This window comes from Phaseolus vulgaris, chromosome 7 (genome assembly GCF_051622355.1).
Source record: "Phaseolus vulgaris cultivar YP4 chromosome 7, ASM5162235v1, whole genome shotgun sequence".
Lineage (NCBI taxonomy): Eukaryota > Viridiplantae > Streptophyta > Magnoliopsida > Fabales > Fabaceae > Phaseolus > Phaseolus vulgaris.
In genome coordinates this window covers 9,721,927-9,736,304 of record NC_143504.1, presented here as the reverse complement: position 1 = coordinate 9,736,304, position 14,378 = coordinate 9,721,927, and the positions used below count along the sequence as shown (strand labels likewise).

At 35.3% G+C, this 14,378-nt stretch overlaps 2 protein-coding genes across 4 annotated transcripts; one reads left to right on the top strand and one right to left on the bottom strand.

Moving 5' to 3' along the window:
- Positions 1-486: 486 nt before the first annotated feature.
- On the bottom strand, positions 487-3,502 carry LOC137827969 (uncharacterized). The gene is made up of 9 exons (XM_090304403.1): positions 3,451-3,502; positions 3,049-3,131; positions 2,560-2,956; positions 2,351-2,380; positions 1,868-1,929; positions 1,599-1,752; positions 1,347-1,468; positions 958-1,032; positions 487-794 (listed from the first exon to the last, which is right to left on the bottom strand). The coding sequence occupies exons 1-9, from the start codon at positions 3,500-3,502 to the stop codon at positions 540-542; spliced, it is 1,230 nt and encodes a 409-aa protein (XP_090160529.1). The 3' UTR covers positions 487-539.
- LOC137827968 (embryogenesis-associated protein EMB8) lies at positions 2,642-13,946 on the top strand. 3 transcript variants are annotated; one of them, XR_016523266.1, is made up of 14 exons: positions 3,327-3,841; positions 3,939-4,000; positions 4,294-4,394; positions 5,485-5,574; positions 6,318-6,440; positions 7,813-7,890; positions 10,302-10,387; positions 10,539-10,587; positions 12,393-12,449; positions 12,609-12,662; positions 12,755-12,838; positions 13,062-13,131; positions 13,345-13,470; positions 13,562-13,946. XR_016523266.1 is itself a non-coding variant. In XM_068634353.1 (14 exons), exons 1-14 carry the CDS (start codon positions 3,501-3,503, stop codon positions 13,586-13,588), a joined length of 1,425 nt encoding a protein of 474 aa, XP_068490454.1. In that variant the 5' UTR covers positions 3,327-3,500; the 3' UTR covers positions 13,589-13,946. The 3 variants fall into 3 exon arrangements, 2 of the variants coding, with proteins under 2 accessions (XP_068490453.1, XP_068490454.1); XM_068634353.1 differs by having other exon boundaries at positions 12,532-12,662; XM_068634352.1 differs by having other exon boundaries at positions 2,642-3,841; positions 12,532-12,662; positions 13,345-13,946.
- Positions 13,947-14,378: the final 432 nt, after the last annotated feature.

Here is a 14,378-nt window from a genome sequence, read left to right as displayed (position 1 = left end):
AGACTATTATGTACAACTTTCTCAGTAAATTATTTTGACAATCCAACTAATCCCTTTTTGCAAGCATAGGCTGTTATCATGACAAACATCAAAGCAGAAAATGCTCCTCAGACAATAACTACCTGCAACAAGGCATAATCATTTTCATTCTTTGTTCACATTATCTAGTCCAAATGATGTTGTGTATATTGACAAACTCCATACAAGTATTTAGTGACATTTACCTCCTTGTTTTTTAAGAAGGAATCTATTAACAAGTCACATCTTTCTAAGAAAACAAATTGTCCGACATGGATCTGCTTTGTCTGAAATTCAACATTTACGGCTCCCTATTGCACAAGTTTACACATACATGATACTTACTGTGGTTAATTTGTTCAACGTATGAACACTTTCACTAAAATAAGCCTGAAACATGGATAAAGACCGTGGTTAATTTGTTCAACGTATGATCAATTTCACTAAAATAAGCCTGCAACATGGATAAAGACCATTAATAGCAAGTTTTCCTCATTAAAACAATGGAAGATATTTTCTTACTATTTTCTAAAGCAAGTAAAGTTTATAACCTCAAGTAACATTTCAAGCTCTTCCACATCATTTTCATCTAAACAAACTGTTGCTAGACTTGCCCTACTTGCCCTAGATGTCCTTGATCCTAAGGTGGGGGAGGCAGCAAACCAATTTGCAGCACCTGTTCCACTGGCTGGTGATGAGGAACCTGTTTTTCTTGACAGGTATAGATCAGCCATATCATCATCATCATCCAGCAATTGTTCAAGCTCATCTCTGACCTGTTCTAGATAACAAGAATTGGTGATGGGAGAGGAAAAAGGAACACATGTTGTTTTCTACTTAAAACTGATCAAGGCAGTTTAGTCACATTAAATCAATTCTATTTACATAAAGAAAATAGGCTTTTTTTCCTGGTGAAAATTTTTCACATGCTTGACCAACCTTTTGTACTCTAGCTGTCAATCTTGTCATTGCACTCTTCAGTTTTCGAACTCTATCCAAATTCCGACTACTAATCTGCAGATTACATTAAACTAAAGTCCATGATAGAACCGAAAAAGTCAAGAAATAAAAGGAATAAAGGGGAGCAGAGCATCCACATATAAACCAGACAACAACAAAAAAATCATTAATAAGCAGGCATAACTAGAATGAACACCTCAGGCGATGATGAGTTATAACAAATGAAAAGGATAGTAACTGAGATGGAGGAAATAAATTTTCATTCAGCCACTTTCAAGCAGCTTAATTTGTTAGCCTGTGTTATACGGTACGGGGGATCCCAGATTAAAAAGTAGACACGAAGATAAAGAATTAAATAATATATGTACCTTGGAGGTAAGTTCATCTAATGCAGGATAAGCAGCCATCTCCAATTCTGTTGCACGTGCAGCAAGAAAACTGCCAATGGCTTCTAAAGCAACTTCCAGGGCCCGAAATTCAAAGAGTGACTCTACATTGCATAATTTAGACCATTCAGATAACAAGGGCAATAGATAATGCAAATAAAAGAAATATTTATAAGAATAAATGCAATCATTGAGTTTATTTATTACTTATGGTTCATCATCAATATAACATACCATCCTCTGCAGCTGTTTCAGTATCATGTTGGCCACCAAGATACTCTTTACCATCTTCTTGCTGTTGAAGACCGACACTTAATTGAGGCAACCGCCTTTGCAGTTCCTCGACAATAGGGATCACATTTTCATCTGTTGGATCTCTCAACAATACCTATACCATAATTTAGATACAATCCGGAATTCAGGATGTGGAAGCAATGCCATCTCAATTTCTAGATACAATTATGAATTCTACAAGGGACCACAGGTTTGAAATAGGAATTCACATATATAAAAACCAGGTCAGAGAGATAGCCAATGAACCATTTGAGGCTGCCTCTGCAATATTCTACTTATATGAAAAAAAATGTCCTTTGCTGAGAGATATTCTTGTGCAAGTCATGTAAAATATATTCTTGCACAAGAGCCACTACGTTAAGCAAGGCAAAAGAAGCCAACATGTAGTTTACTGTCTTCTACCCATCTTATTCAATGAACTTGACAACAAAAACAAAATTTCAATCAATCATCTGATAAGCCAAGACATTAAATACAAGAGTAGGATAAACTGCTCAGAGACAACATCCCATCTACCATCCCTCTTATTCTCTTATCTCAATTAGTCAAATGTCAGATTGTCAATTATGACTAGCCTAAAACAAAAAGAGTTAAATCTTGTCTCCCAAATTAATTTCATAATGTTCTTATTCATGTTCTCAAATCCCGCCCCTTGAGAGATAAAAATATTGAAGGATAAAAAGTTGACTAACCTCTTGAGCGGTGATAATTGCCTTGATATGCTGAAACACAGAATCAGAAAAAAAAAAAAAATTGTAACAAAAAATTAAATAAACAAAACTAAATATATGGTTGACCTCCAAGTTAGAAGAGACTAAGGGCATGGCATACTAAATTTCGGAATAGGAGAGTCATGAAAAAACTTATGGCCACATTTTTACTATTCTCTCAAGTAACCTACTTTCCTCCTCCTTAGAAACATGTGGGTCAAGATCACGAAGGCTTTTAACAAAACTGTTGGCCTCATCCCGACGTTTGAGCTTACAATACCAATCAACAATGGAGTTATAAGTATTCTGGTCTGGTTTACATCCCTGCTTGATCATGTATCGAACTACATCAATAGCTTCAGCAAACATCGAGTCAGCAGCATAAGTTGCAATAAATGTGTTGAAAGTTACAACATCAGGAAGAAGTGCAGAGTCTTTCATTTCAGAAAATATTCGCAAAGCGTCCTTCATCCTACCATTTCTGCAATATGCATAAATAACAGTGTTGTATGAAATTCTATCAGGTTTCATACCTTTCTCCAGAACTTCCCTCAAGATTTCTTCTGATTTTTGAAAGTTTTCAGACGGCTGTGCATATACATCAAACTATTATATGTAGTCAAACTCGGAGAAAATCCCCTGTCATGCATAAAGTTCAAAATCTCGTTGGCTTTGGTCACCATCTGCTTCCTCCCATATATCGAAAGCATTGCATTCAGAGTAGTAATGCTATTTTGACTAAATATTCCAGACACCGCATTATCTAAGGGAGTGGAAATAGCATTGGAATTGGTTTTTCCAGCATAGCATTGTTTAGACTAAATGTCTATGTCCGTAATTTTTTCTTATTTTTTCTGCATTTTCCATTTGTATAATTTTTAAAATGGATTACACATTTTGATAAATTTTTCCCAAATAATATTTGCTTAAAATAAAACGACGACGTTTACGATGAAGCGTGGGTCACGTGGATGTTCAGGAATGGTCGCTAATTTCACGCGCCGCTCTTCCTCACACCATGGTACTGTCCTTTCTCTCTACCTCCCTCTCTTCCCTCTGATCTAACATACAGAGTAACTAACCACCATTGCCAAATTTCAATTGAATAATCCCTGATTCGTTATTCTCTTCCATGGATTTGGATTGGTCATCTTCTACCTCCGGGTACCGTCTCCTCTTTCAAGCGCTCTCCCTCATTCCAATCTCCCACTACCTCATCTTCGCCTCCCTCCTTCTCCTCCTCCTCCTCTACCGTTTCCTCGAGTTCCATTTCCTCCAGGACCTCTTCTCCCTCTTCGCCGGTTCCCCCGTCGCTCTCACCTTCCACCCCGCTTCCGAAGTCTACGACGCTGTCGTCTCCAAATGCAGGATTCTCCACTCCTCTTACCTCGCCACGCCCTGGCTCTCCAGTCCCCATCTCCAGACCGTCTTCCTCAACTTCTTCGGTCGACCTCCCTTTTTCAAATACCGAAGGTCCTCCACCGTTCTTTCTTCAATTTTTGTGTGTCTGATTGTGTTGTTGGATTCGTTTGTCTAACCGTTCAGCTTATTATGTTCTCTTATCTTTCAGACAGCTGTTTACTACCCCTGATGGTGGAACCGTTGCTTTGGACTGGCTAATGAGTTCCGACGGTATTACAATATATCGAATCTTCATGCTTTTTTAGTTCTCTTTTCATAACGCCTGCATACTTCGTCACTTACTCTTAGGATCAAATAAATTTTGGGGAGGAGTTTATTGGAAAAAAATTCTCAACTCACAAGCTGCTTTTATCGGGTGGAGTTGGACTAAACACACAATCTAATATATACTATATATGATACGAAGTCTATTCTATATGATTCCAATTCCAACTAAGTTGTATACCAGTTATGTACAATTCCAAGGTTTGATCATTCATTCTTATGTTCTTGTCATGGCACAGTTTCTGCTGGTGCTATCCATATGGAGGATGGTTTTTGTAAAGATGAATCCACTCCCATTGTTGTAGTAATTCCTGGTCTAACAAGTGACTCTTCATCCGCTGTAAGTTATATTAATTTCAGTTTATGTTTATTCTTAATGTTGTTGTTATTTCCTCACTATACAACTTAGTTCGAATTTGGAAAAACCACGTACTTGTTCCCTCCCAGTGAGCAGCTACTTGACTGCTTGGTCAGGGCTTGTAAACTTCCTAGCTTAGTGTCTTGATAGGTATGCTAAAGGCTTTATGTTGTGCTGCTTTAGCATCATTTTCTTTTGGCAACACTACGCAAGATAGGATTATATTATGTAACAGATGGATTGGGTTGGGTTCATGGGTTTCAACACCAAAAATTCCAATACCCGACTCAATGTACAATGGGTTTGATTGAGTTGGGTTGAGTTTGACTTAAATAATCAAAATCCCCAACCTGAAGTATTTGAGTTGGATTGGATCGGTTTGGGTTAATGAGTATCCATCCTGTGATCACCCTTTAAGACATTGTTTGATTCATGTAGCCACCTTATGAGAACAAACACTTTGTCGTTGTTGTCACTGTCATAATTCAGTATGCAAGTTCAATACTCATTTTTTTTGTGTTGTTTTGTATGATTTCTTTGATCTAATCACGTCAAAATTTTTTGGTACTTTGAGTTGAATGTTAATGGGACTTTACTGTGCCGTTGATTTGATTTTTTTGGTAGAGGTTCTTTAATTTTCACAAATTCAGAATATATGTTTCACCTTTTTTATGCATGCCTAATACATATTGAGAAAACACACAAAATAATGTCACACGTTAAAATCCTCCTCCACAAAAGCCTTGGCCTGCCATTATGTCTTCCCACCTGCTACTGGAATTGAGCCAGGAGCAATATTAGGTTGATATTTGATTGATGCTGAGGTATTATTATTGCTAAAAACATTGCTCGCCTGAATAGTTCTAATTTTGTCAAAAAATGAAGAACATGTCTCGTAGAATCATTATAATTTATTAATTTATTCTGTTAGACATGAAGTATTCTAGACTTTGCCTTATGAGATAGTTATTAATTTATGATTTTCATCTTTTTGTTGATTTGGAGTTTCATTTTATATTAGATTGCCTCCTTACAGTTTGTTTTTCGTTTATCCTCCCCACTTTCTTGGTAGTATCTCAAACATCTTGCATACCATACAGCTAAGTGTGGATGGAAAGTTGTTATCAGTAATCACCGAGGACTTGGAGGTGTTTCAATCACGGTAAGTGTTTCTGCTATTAGCAGGTTTTTAATTCAATTTTCAGGACAACTTGAATGCTATCGATATACTTAAAGACTATTTGCATCTATATATTGTACTCAGTACTTACCTATAAGCTTCTAAATCAATATAAAATTATAGTTATTTGGTGAAGACTTGGATTGGTCTTGTATCTCTAAACTAAGCTTGTTCTACTACCATTATTAAAATTTAAGGTTAGTTAATAAGTTGGCCAATTAAGCTCAGTAGGTAGGGAAAACCGGCCAATCTATTTGCATGTCAAGAAAAAGAGCTCTTAAATAGCCGTAAGTTAGTAACAGTAAAGAGTTTAAAATATCTGTTTAGTCCAAGGAAATGGTTTTTATTAACAACATTACAAAATTGGTGAATACACCAATTTTTCACAGTAGGTGTCAATGTTCCGACCTCAAGTCCGTCAAAATAACTTCGTTAGGGTTAATCACCACATCTTGTGGAGCTTAGAACTCCATCACAATTTTGTTCTTAAAAAGTACCTAAGAGGGTTAAGGGAGGAAGGAAGATATATTTAAATTGTTTTTGGCCTCGACTTTTAAACAATGTGAAATTATTGAGCGGACACAATTGTCCTTAATTTTTTTTCTTTACTTTTTGTCAGAATATTAGGATTATTGCATCTCAATACTGTGATCACTGTGGTGTTATTAGTTTTCTTGTTTAATTAATTCCTCTAGTAATGCAGTTTTTCATTAAAATCATTTCAGTCTGATTGTTTCTACAACGCTGGATGGACTGAGGATGCACGCACTGTGGTTAATTATCTACACAGAGAAAACCCCAGGACACCTTTGTTTGTTGTTGGTACTAGCATTGGAGCTAATATTCTGGTAAATTCATTGCTTGAGATTGTTTAAAGTTGAAACAATGCTTTTGCCATGTATATAACTTTTTCTATAAGCTATTTTAGCTTTCTGAGAAAAAAGACACTTTTCTTTCTGAGGTTTTGTCTTTCTCCCCAGGAATTTAAAATAATAGGAGGTATAGTTCACGAGGCTCCCATTCCATCAAATAAGGTCTAGAGAGGATAGTTACATGTAGTCTTACCCCTGCAAGCGGAGAGATTTTTCCCAGGATTTACACCTTTGAACTGAGGTCACAAGGCAACGACCTCACTGTTGCACCTAGTCTCGCCCTCTACTTACATCATCATTTTAAATTAAATCGTTTATGTTCTTTTAAAAACGCATAAACAAATGAACCTTGATTATTTAATTTAATTAATCACATCATATGATCTAAACCTATAAATTTCCGTATCACATACGTCTTGAAGTGCCATTTATAATTTTCCACCCTATTGACCTTTAGGGTTTCTCCTTGTCGGAGATGATGAATTTTTCCTCAGTTCTTGTATTGGTTTAGCATAACCTTTGTTAAAAAAATGTTCTCCGGTAGATATTATGATATTAATGTATCTTTGTTCATTATATGTAATATTAATCTTAGTGAGACTCGATGTTCAAACTTAATGTGGTTCATTATTTTCTGTTGAGGACCATCTCCAATGAGAGTTCTTAAGAGGGTTGATTAATGCTAAACACCTTTGTTTAAAATTTTTTTGCGATGAACCTGAGTTAGTGTTGCTTACACAAAGCACTGGTGCTTGTATAAGCAGCCTAGCTTAAAACTTTCTGGACAAAAGAATGTTGCAAAAGGGAGAAGTTATCAGAAAAACAAAACAGAAAGTACAACGAAAACTAAAATGATCAAAACTCATAATGATTTAAACAACCCGATTTAAAAAAAAATCACAAAAAAAGGATCAAATGTAGGATCCACAAAATTAAGATTAAACTGCCACTTTAGCAATTTTACCATTAGAGTGAATTTCATTGGCTAGTGTTTAAATCTATCTGGCATTACAAGACTCACAAAATTAAGCTAAACAATCCATTTAAGCAACCATGTATTGTGGATTCTCTTATTGCTTTAGAACGTGACTTAAGATAACTCAAACATTTACCAGTTTCTAAGATGTGAGAAATAATCATCTTGAAAACCACTGTAAAATATATTAGGGTGTAACCATATATATTGCAACTCCTGTGTTAATGCTTAAATATTTTGTAATACTTAATATTGTGACCATTGGTACATGGTCTGCCTGCTTTTCAAACTACTCAATTTTTAACTTATTCTTACATATGTAATGAACTTAGTTTCGTCACTGCACTGTTTAATTTGGAAGGTTGTTTGCAGATAAAATATCTTGGTGAGGAAGGTGAGAATATTCCTGTAGCTGGAGCTGTAGCTGTTTGCTCTCCTTGGGACCTTTTGGTTAGTATTTTGATTTGAAAAATTAAGTTGGGTCTACTTTTAGCTGCGTTTTAAAAGCGATTTGGTACTTGAACCAATAAGACCATTCCTTCATTATTGTTGGTTCATCCATTGTTAAACCAATGATAATTTGAATATAATCTTACATAGTGAATAATAAACTATCATAAAATCATACGAAATGTAGTTAGTTAGCCTTTTAAATTTACATGAATATATTACGTATCCTGCAAGATAAATTCAATAATAAAAGGCTCATTATTGTGCATAATTTGTGGACCTTTTGCATGTTAATTTATTTGTTTTGTAAAATATTGTTGGAGACCTCATCTTATGAACCGGTTTTATAATGTTGAGTTAGGTTTAAATTCTACGTCTAAATATGGTATCAGAGTCATTCAAAGTCTATCTTAGCGAAAATTTGTTGGGTTTATCTGCTATTGGGTCGCTATCGGACTACTACCCATAAATATATAGTATCACGCACGAGTTGTGATGTGATCCAAAAATACATAAAGATGACCAAGGATGCTACACTTGAAGGGTTATCTCAACAAGCAAATAAAGACCTCATTAATAGGAGAAATGGACAAAGCCCAAAGCAGTTCTTCTTATTAGTCTTCTCAAAGGATGAGGCCCAAGCCCAATTAATATCTTTTTGTAATATCTTTAGAATAGTTTTAAAATAGAAAATAAAGAAAGGAGCATAGGATTTATGAAGAGTAGTTCCAAAAGTCACTTTTGGAAGCTTGAAACTTGTTGGCGGCATTTGCATGTGCCTTTGCCTTCTCATGCCTTTTCATTTTCCTTTTGCCTTTTGAATGACCAGCCCTCTATTACTATATAAGTAGGAGCTTGGCTTTTGTAAAGACAAGTTGAAATTGAATTTTTGAATAAAGAAACTATACCAAATTGGTGAGAGAGTTGTGTGAGACTTGTTCTCTACTCTTCTTCCTAGTCTTATCTTGGGAGGTTCTTGGGACTCTCAAGTGGCGGCATCCACTCATCTTGAAAATCTTGTGTTCTTGTTTTGTTCTTGAGTGAGTTCTTAAATTGTTATAGAATCTTGATCCAATTCTTGAAAATGTCATATAATTGGATCAAGATTCTATAACAATTCAAGAACTCACTCAAGAACAAAACAAGAACACAATATTTGAAATAAGAATGCAACAAGATTTAAAACTTCCGATTGGAACACAACAAAGAACAAAACCCACCAATTGAAACTCAAGAATTCAATATAGAAATGGGTTTCTTTGGAAACCGAAACAAGAATAGCATGTACAATGGAAAGGAACTGAACAAAGTGAAGAACAAGTGCAACAAATGAAAGGAAATCACAAAAGGAAACAATTGAAATTGAAAAACTACAAGAAAACAACAAATGGGTAATTATGGAAGATGAAAGGAGATGGACTTATGTGGTTGATGATCCTTGGAATGTTTCACGCCACTTGAAGGTGGAGAAGCTTCAAGATGAGTGGATGTCGCCACTTGAAAGTCCCAAGATAAGACTAGGAAGAAGAGTAGAGAACAAGTGTCAGACAACTCTCTCACCAATTTGGTATAGTTTCTTTACTCAAAAATTCAATTTCAACTTGTCTTTACAAAAGCCAAGCTCCTACTTATATAGTAATAGAGGGCTGGTCATTCAAAAGGAAAATGAAAAGGCACATGCAAATGCCGCCAACAAGTCTCAAGCTTCCAAAAGTGACTTTTGGAACTACTCTTCATAAATCCTATCCTCCTTTCCTTTATTTAAAACTATTCTAAAGATATTGCTTGGGCCTCATCCTTTGAGAAGACTAATAAGAAGAACTTTAAATGCTTTGGGCTTTGTCCATTTCTCCTATTAATGAGGTCTTTATTTGCTTGTTGAGAAGACCCTTCAAGTGTAGCATCCCTGGTTATTTTTGGATCATATCAAGTTGGCAGGTCTCGACGTGAGGGAGGAGGGTGTGTTGGAGATCCCATATCAACTAGAGATAAGGACATTTCATAGTATATAAGTGAGTGCAAACTTCACCTTATGAGCCAATTTTATAAGGTTGAATTAGATTTAAAAATCATTTTTTAATAAATATTTTGATTAAAAATCAAAAGGATAATTGACTCAAACTAGTTTTTATTGTTTTCATCTATTTCTTCATCTAATTTTTTTTATATTATTCTCTAGACCTTTTTACGTGTTATATTGTTGTGTTCCTTATATTGTTCTCTAGGACTTTAGCGTACAAGGTGTGTATGCTTTTTGGTCAAAATTGTTTTTGTTTTATATAATTTATGACATCATCAATGGAGTTTTATTGAATTTGCACCAATTCCACATACTGTCAGTTTGAATTATTCTTCATTTTGTTTGTTATTTACCTTAAGAGAAAAAATGATCACCTTTTTATTGTTTGCAGATAGGAGATAGATTTATAACCCGTAGGCGTGTGCAGAAGTTTTATGATAAAGCACTTGCAGTTGGACTTCAAGGTTATGCAAAATTGTATGTCTTTGCCATTCAAGTAGAATTTAAATATGTTGTTTTTTCTTCTATTGTGCTCTTCATATGCGAAAAGTTGTTGCAAAACTACGAAGGTCATCTGCTTCATAATGTACTTAATTTATATTTATATCATTACCAATATTCATTGCAGACACCAGCCTCATTTTTCTCGCCTTGCTAATTGGGAAGGGATAGAAAAGGTGCCCTTTACTCTCTATAATCCGTATTTACTACTACTAAGCGTAAAATGTAAGGCATGCGGTTATTTAAAATTTGTATGATGCAGGCGTGTTTAATCCAAGTTTGCTCTGTTATTTAATACTCAATTTTAATGATTTATTAATCATTTATTGTGGTGTCAAGGCTAGTTACTAGTCTTACTTTGTAGGAGTAGTAAACAAGAAAGATACATGGAGGGGGTTAAGTTACTTACCTTGTAGGACTAACCAATGTCGTAGAATATGGGTTTAGGACCCTTAATCTCACAAACCTGATTTGTAAAACTAACTAGAGCTGTCAAAGTTGGTTAAGGCCCGTGAACCAACTTGGCCCACCACAAGTTCAAGCAAGGTTGGGTTAAAAAATTGCAAATTTTGGTACAGATTGAAATCAATCTCGACCCACTAAGAACCCGACTCACTCGGGTTTGTAGTGAATTATGTTGGCTCACCAACCCGGAAAAAGAATAAATAAAAACAACACCTTAACGCAGCCTAACAACAATCTAACACAATAAAAAATGGTGTGGTCGTTCTCCTCTCCTGTTCTCCTTCTCCCTCACTTCTTTTCTCTCAAAATCAAGATCTCTCAATTCATGAGTTCTTTTCTTCCTCTACTCTAGGGTTTTTGCCAGTCGTTGCATGTACAACTTCTAGTCGCCATACGCTCCACTATCAACAATGCCGCACACCGCGAGACTCCGGGCACCCCCACACACCATTTAGATATATTATTTTGTGTTTGGTATGCATATAATATGATATTTAAAAGGGTAAATAGTCGGTTTAGTAAAACAAATATTAACATATTTCATCATGTTTAAGGTAATTACACGTTTGGTCTTTAGTAATTACTGTGTTTATTAAAAGGAAGATTAACAGTTATTTTCAAGGTTAATTGCATATTAACCTTAATTTTCTCTTAATAAACACATGCCACAGTTACTAAAGACCAAACACATACTCCATTACCTCAACCATTAACTAAATTCAAACTCACTGAAATTAAAGTTTGTGTACTAATATTGTTACCCTTTTTTTCTTGTATTAAAAATGAAATATATCCATACTTGTTGTATTGAACTGGCTATTTACCTATTTAGAATTATTATTCATAGTTATTATTCTATATATATTAACATATGTCATGATCATTATATGCATATGACTAGGATGATTACGGATCATGTTATTCTAGTAATTTGGTTTCAGTTTTCATGTGAGAAAAAAATTATACTGAAGAAAAAAACAACCAGAAAGCTACATTTTTTTTTTTTAATTTAGTGAGTTGGCCTGTTTGACGCACCAATCCGTGGTGGGCTGGGTCGGACTTGTTTTTTTAAGTTCACTGATAAGTGAGCTGTGTTAGGTTGGGCCTTCAAGTGGCCAACTCATGGGAGTGAGCCGGGTTGGATAACCTGTTTTGACAGCTCTAACTAGAACTATTCAAGTTTTGTAAATTCTATTCAAATAATATCTCTTGTTGAGATGAAGGATTAAACCATCATCCTTGAGGTTACAAACAAGACATTTTTAAACGAGGCCACACCTAAGGTGAACTAGGGGTGACTACAATTAAGGTGGTTTTCAAACAAAATGTCGATCATTTTTGTTCCTTAACGCTCTTGATTGTGCTATTTTATAATGCTTGGTTTAAATTTAAGAGTTAAGGACATTATTCAAGTGATTGAATGATGGATGTTAATTATGTACCGCATTTTCTTGTTTTTTGTAAGTTCTGAAATTTTAACCAATCATGTGTGCATACACAATCTTGTGCTTCGCAGTCTATTTCCATTAGAGATTTTGATAATCATGCCACCCGCATTGTTGGGAAGTATGAGGTATGAATCTGTAGTATTCTATTTTTTTGCCTTATCTTTCGTTTTAATTCAAGTCGATCAACTAAAATCATTGTTTCCTTAGACCGTGGATACGTACTATAGACGCTGCAGCAGTTCTAATTATGTCCAATCTGTTTCGATTCCGCTTCTCTGTATCAGTGCTCTGGATGATCCAGTCTGTACCAGGGAAGCCATTCCCTGGGATGAATGCAGGTACACTGCTTTAATGTTTTCCTTGGTTCTGATTAATATGATTTTTCTTGCATTACTTCAATATTAACTTAATGCTTCTACTATTTTGATAGGGCAAATAAAAATGTTGTCTTGGCTACTGTAAAGCATGGAGGACATCTGGCATTCTTCGAAGGGATAACGGCATCTGGCCTGTGGTACTTGAGTAATTTTATTCATCTGATTCTTCAGCATTTTCTTACTTGATCTTGCCAACTTATGCAGTTTTCTGTCGCTCAATTATTTCAACATTTTCTTTTGTCTGCAACATTCTAATATCGTCTATATCATTCCTTGATTCAAGTTGCACTAGAATATTCACGCCATCAACTGAATTCTAGTTATAAAGAAAATGAAAAGCAATTTGCTTCCCTCTCGCAGGTGGGTAAGAGCCGTTAATGAATTCCTTGGTGAACTACACGCTAGCCATTTTATGCATGTACAGAAGAAGGTAAAGATGTGCTCACGGTAGACTTTAGTCACTTGTTTTTCCCATTGAATGTTTATTCATCCTCTGGTTGTGTATTAGTCTTAAACGTTTTGGTATCTCATTAGAAAATGTAATTTAGGATTTTGGTGGACCAAGTAATTTTTACTTGGAGTACTAAGCAGAGCATTTCTAGTGGCTGAAACTGAAACTGCTATTTTGTTATTTCTGTTGCAGATCCCTAAACCAAACACACCATTGGACTCATCAATTGATCGGGGCCCTTATGTTAATGTTACCGAAGATGGAATGGTGGCTGCATTGAACAACGGGCTAAAAGCTGACAACACAGAAGAAATACAGGTAATGCAGGATACACATACTGAGGGTCTAAAGATGATTCCAGAAGAAGTGGTTAAACGAGATGAGGCGGAGACTAATGCAAAGACTGCAGGTTCGGCAGCCATTATTGCTGAAATAGGTAGTGCTCAGGATGCAGCAGCGAATGTAGTAGCACCTTTCAAAAGATACCTAAGCCAGTTATCTCGACAAAATCAATGGTCCATCTGGTTGCTACTTTATATTGCTATTACCACAAGTTGGCCACTGGTTGGTTCGGCTCTATATATAGTATTTGGGAAAAAGATAAGGAGTATCTTACCAAATGGATTGGTCAGAAGATAATTGCTTCCTTCCTAATACCATTGTTGTATTTATCTATGTAGATGTATAATAAATAATATACTCCTATTTCTTTGCCCTGCAATCGGGGTAAATCTCCATTTCTAGGCCTCTGGACAACTTAATTCGCATTTTCACTGCTTTCTTATTTTTCCTTAGACCATTACTTCCATGTCATTCGCATCCTACCCTGCAACTAACGGAAAACGCATACATATAATTGTTATCTTCCACATTCAGGGTTCAAATAAAGAATCTTAGATTGGAAGAATCTAAAATTCATGTATTTTTTCTTTCTTATAAATTCTTTGGGAGGAGAAACTTGCTCATGTCTCTGTATTTTATGCATATACTATACAAATATCTATACATTATACAAGTACATGCATCCCATAAATATTGTCATGTATAAAGTTTATATGTATTTCACTCTCTCGATAGTCTTCATTTTTATTTGGACAAAAGAGATATGTCCTATGATTCTTAGCTCACTCTTCAATTTAGGCTTCCAAATTATTTTTTATCTTGCCTAATTGATTTTTCTCAAGACTTCATTATCACCTCCATAGAAATTTTCTCTATAGTCTCCT

Coding starts and splice junctions, on each gene's coding strand:
- LOC137827968 (XM_068634352.1), top strand. CDS start 3,501: ATGGATTTGGATTGGTCATCTTCTACCTCCGGGTACCGTCTCCTCTTT. Junction 7,891..10,301: donor GCTCTCCTTGGGACCTTTTG/GTTAGTATTTTG, acceptor TATTGTTTGCAG/ATAGGAGATAGATTTATAAC. Junction 13,132..13,344: donor TTATGCATGTACAGAAGAAG/GTAAAGATGTGC, acceptor TTTCTGTTGCAG/ATCCCTAAACCAAACACACC.
- LOC137827969 (XM_090304403.1), bottom strand. CDS start 3,502: ATGGAAGAGAATAACGAATCAGGGATTATTCAATTGAAATTTGGCAAT. Junction 1,033..1,346: donor TAGATGAACTTACCTCCAAG/GTACATATATTA, acceptor TGTAATCTGCAG/ATTAGTAGTCGGAATTTGGA. Junction 795..957: donor TGACAGCTAGAGTACAAAAG/GTTGGTCAAGCA, acceptor TATCTAGAACAG/GTCAGAGATGAGCTTGAACA.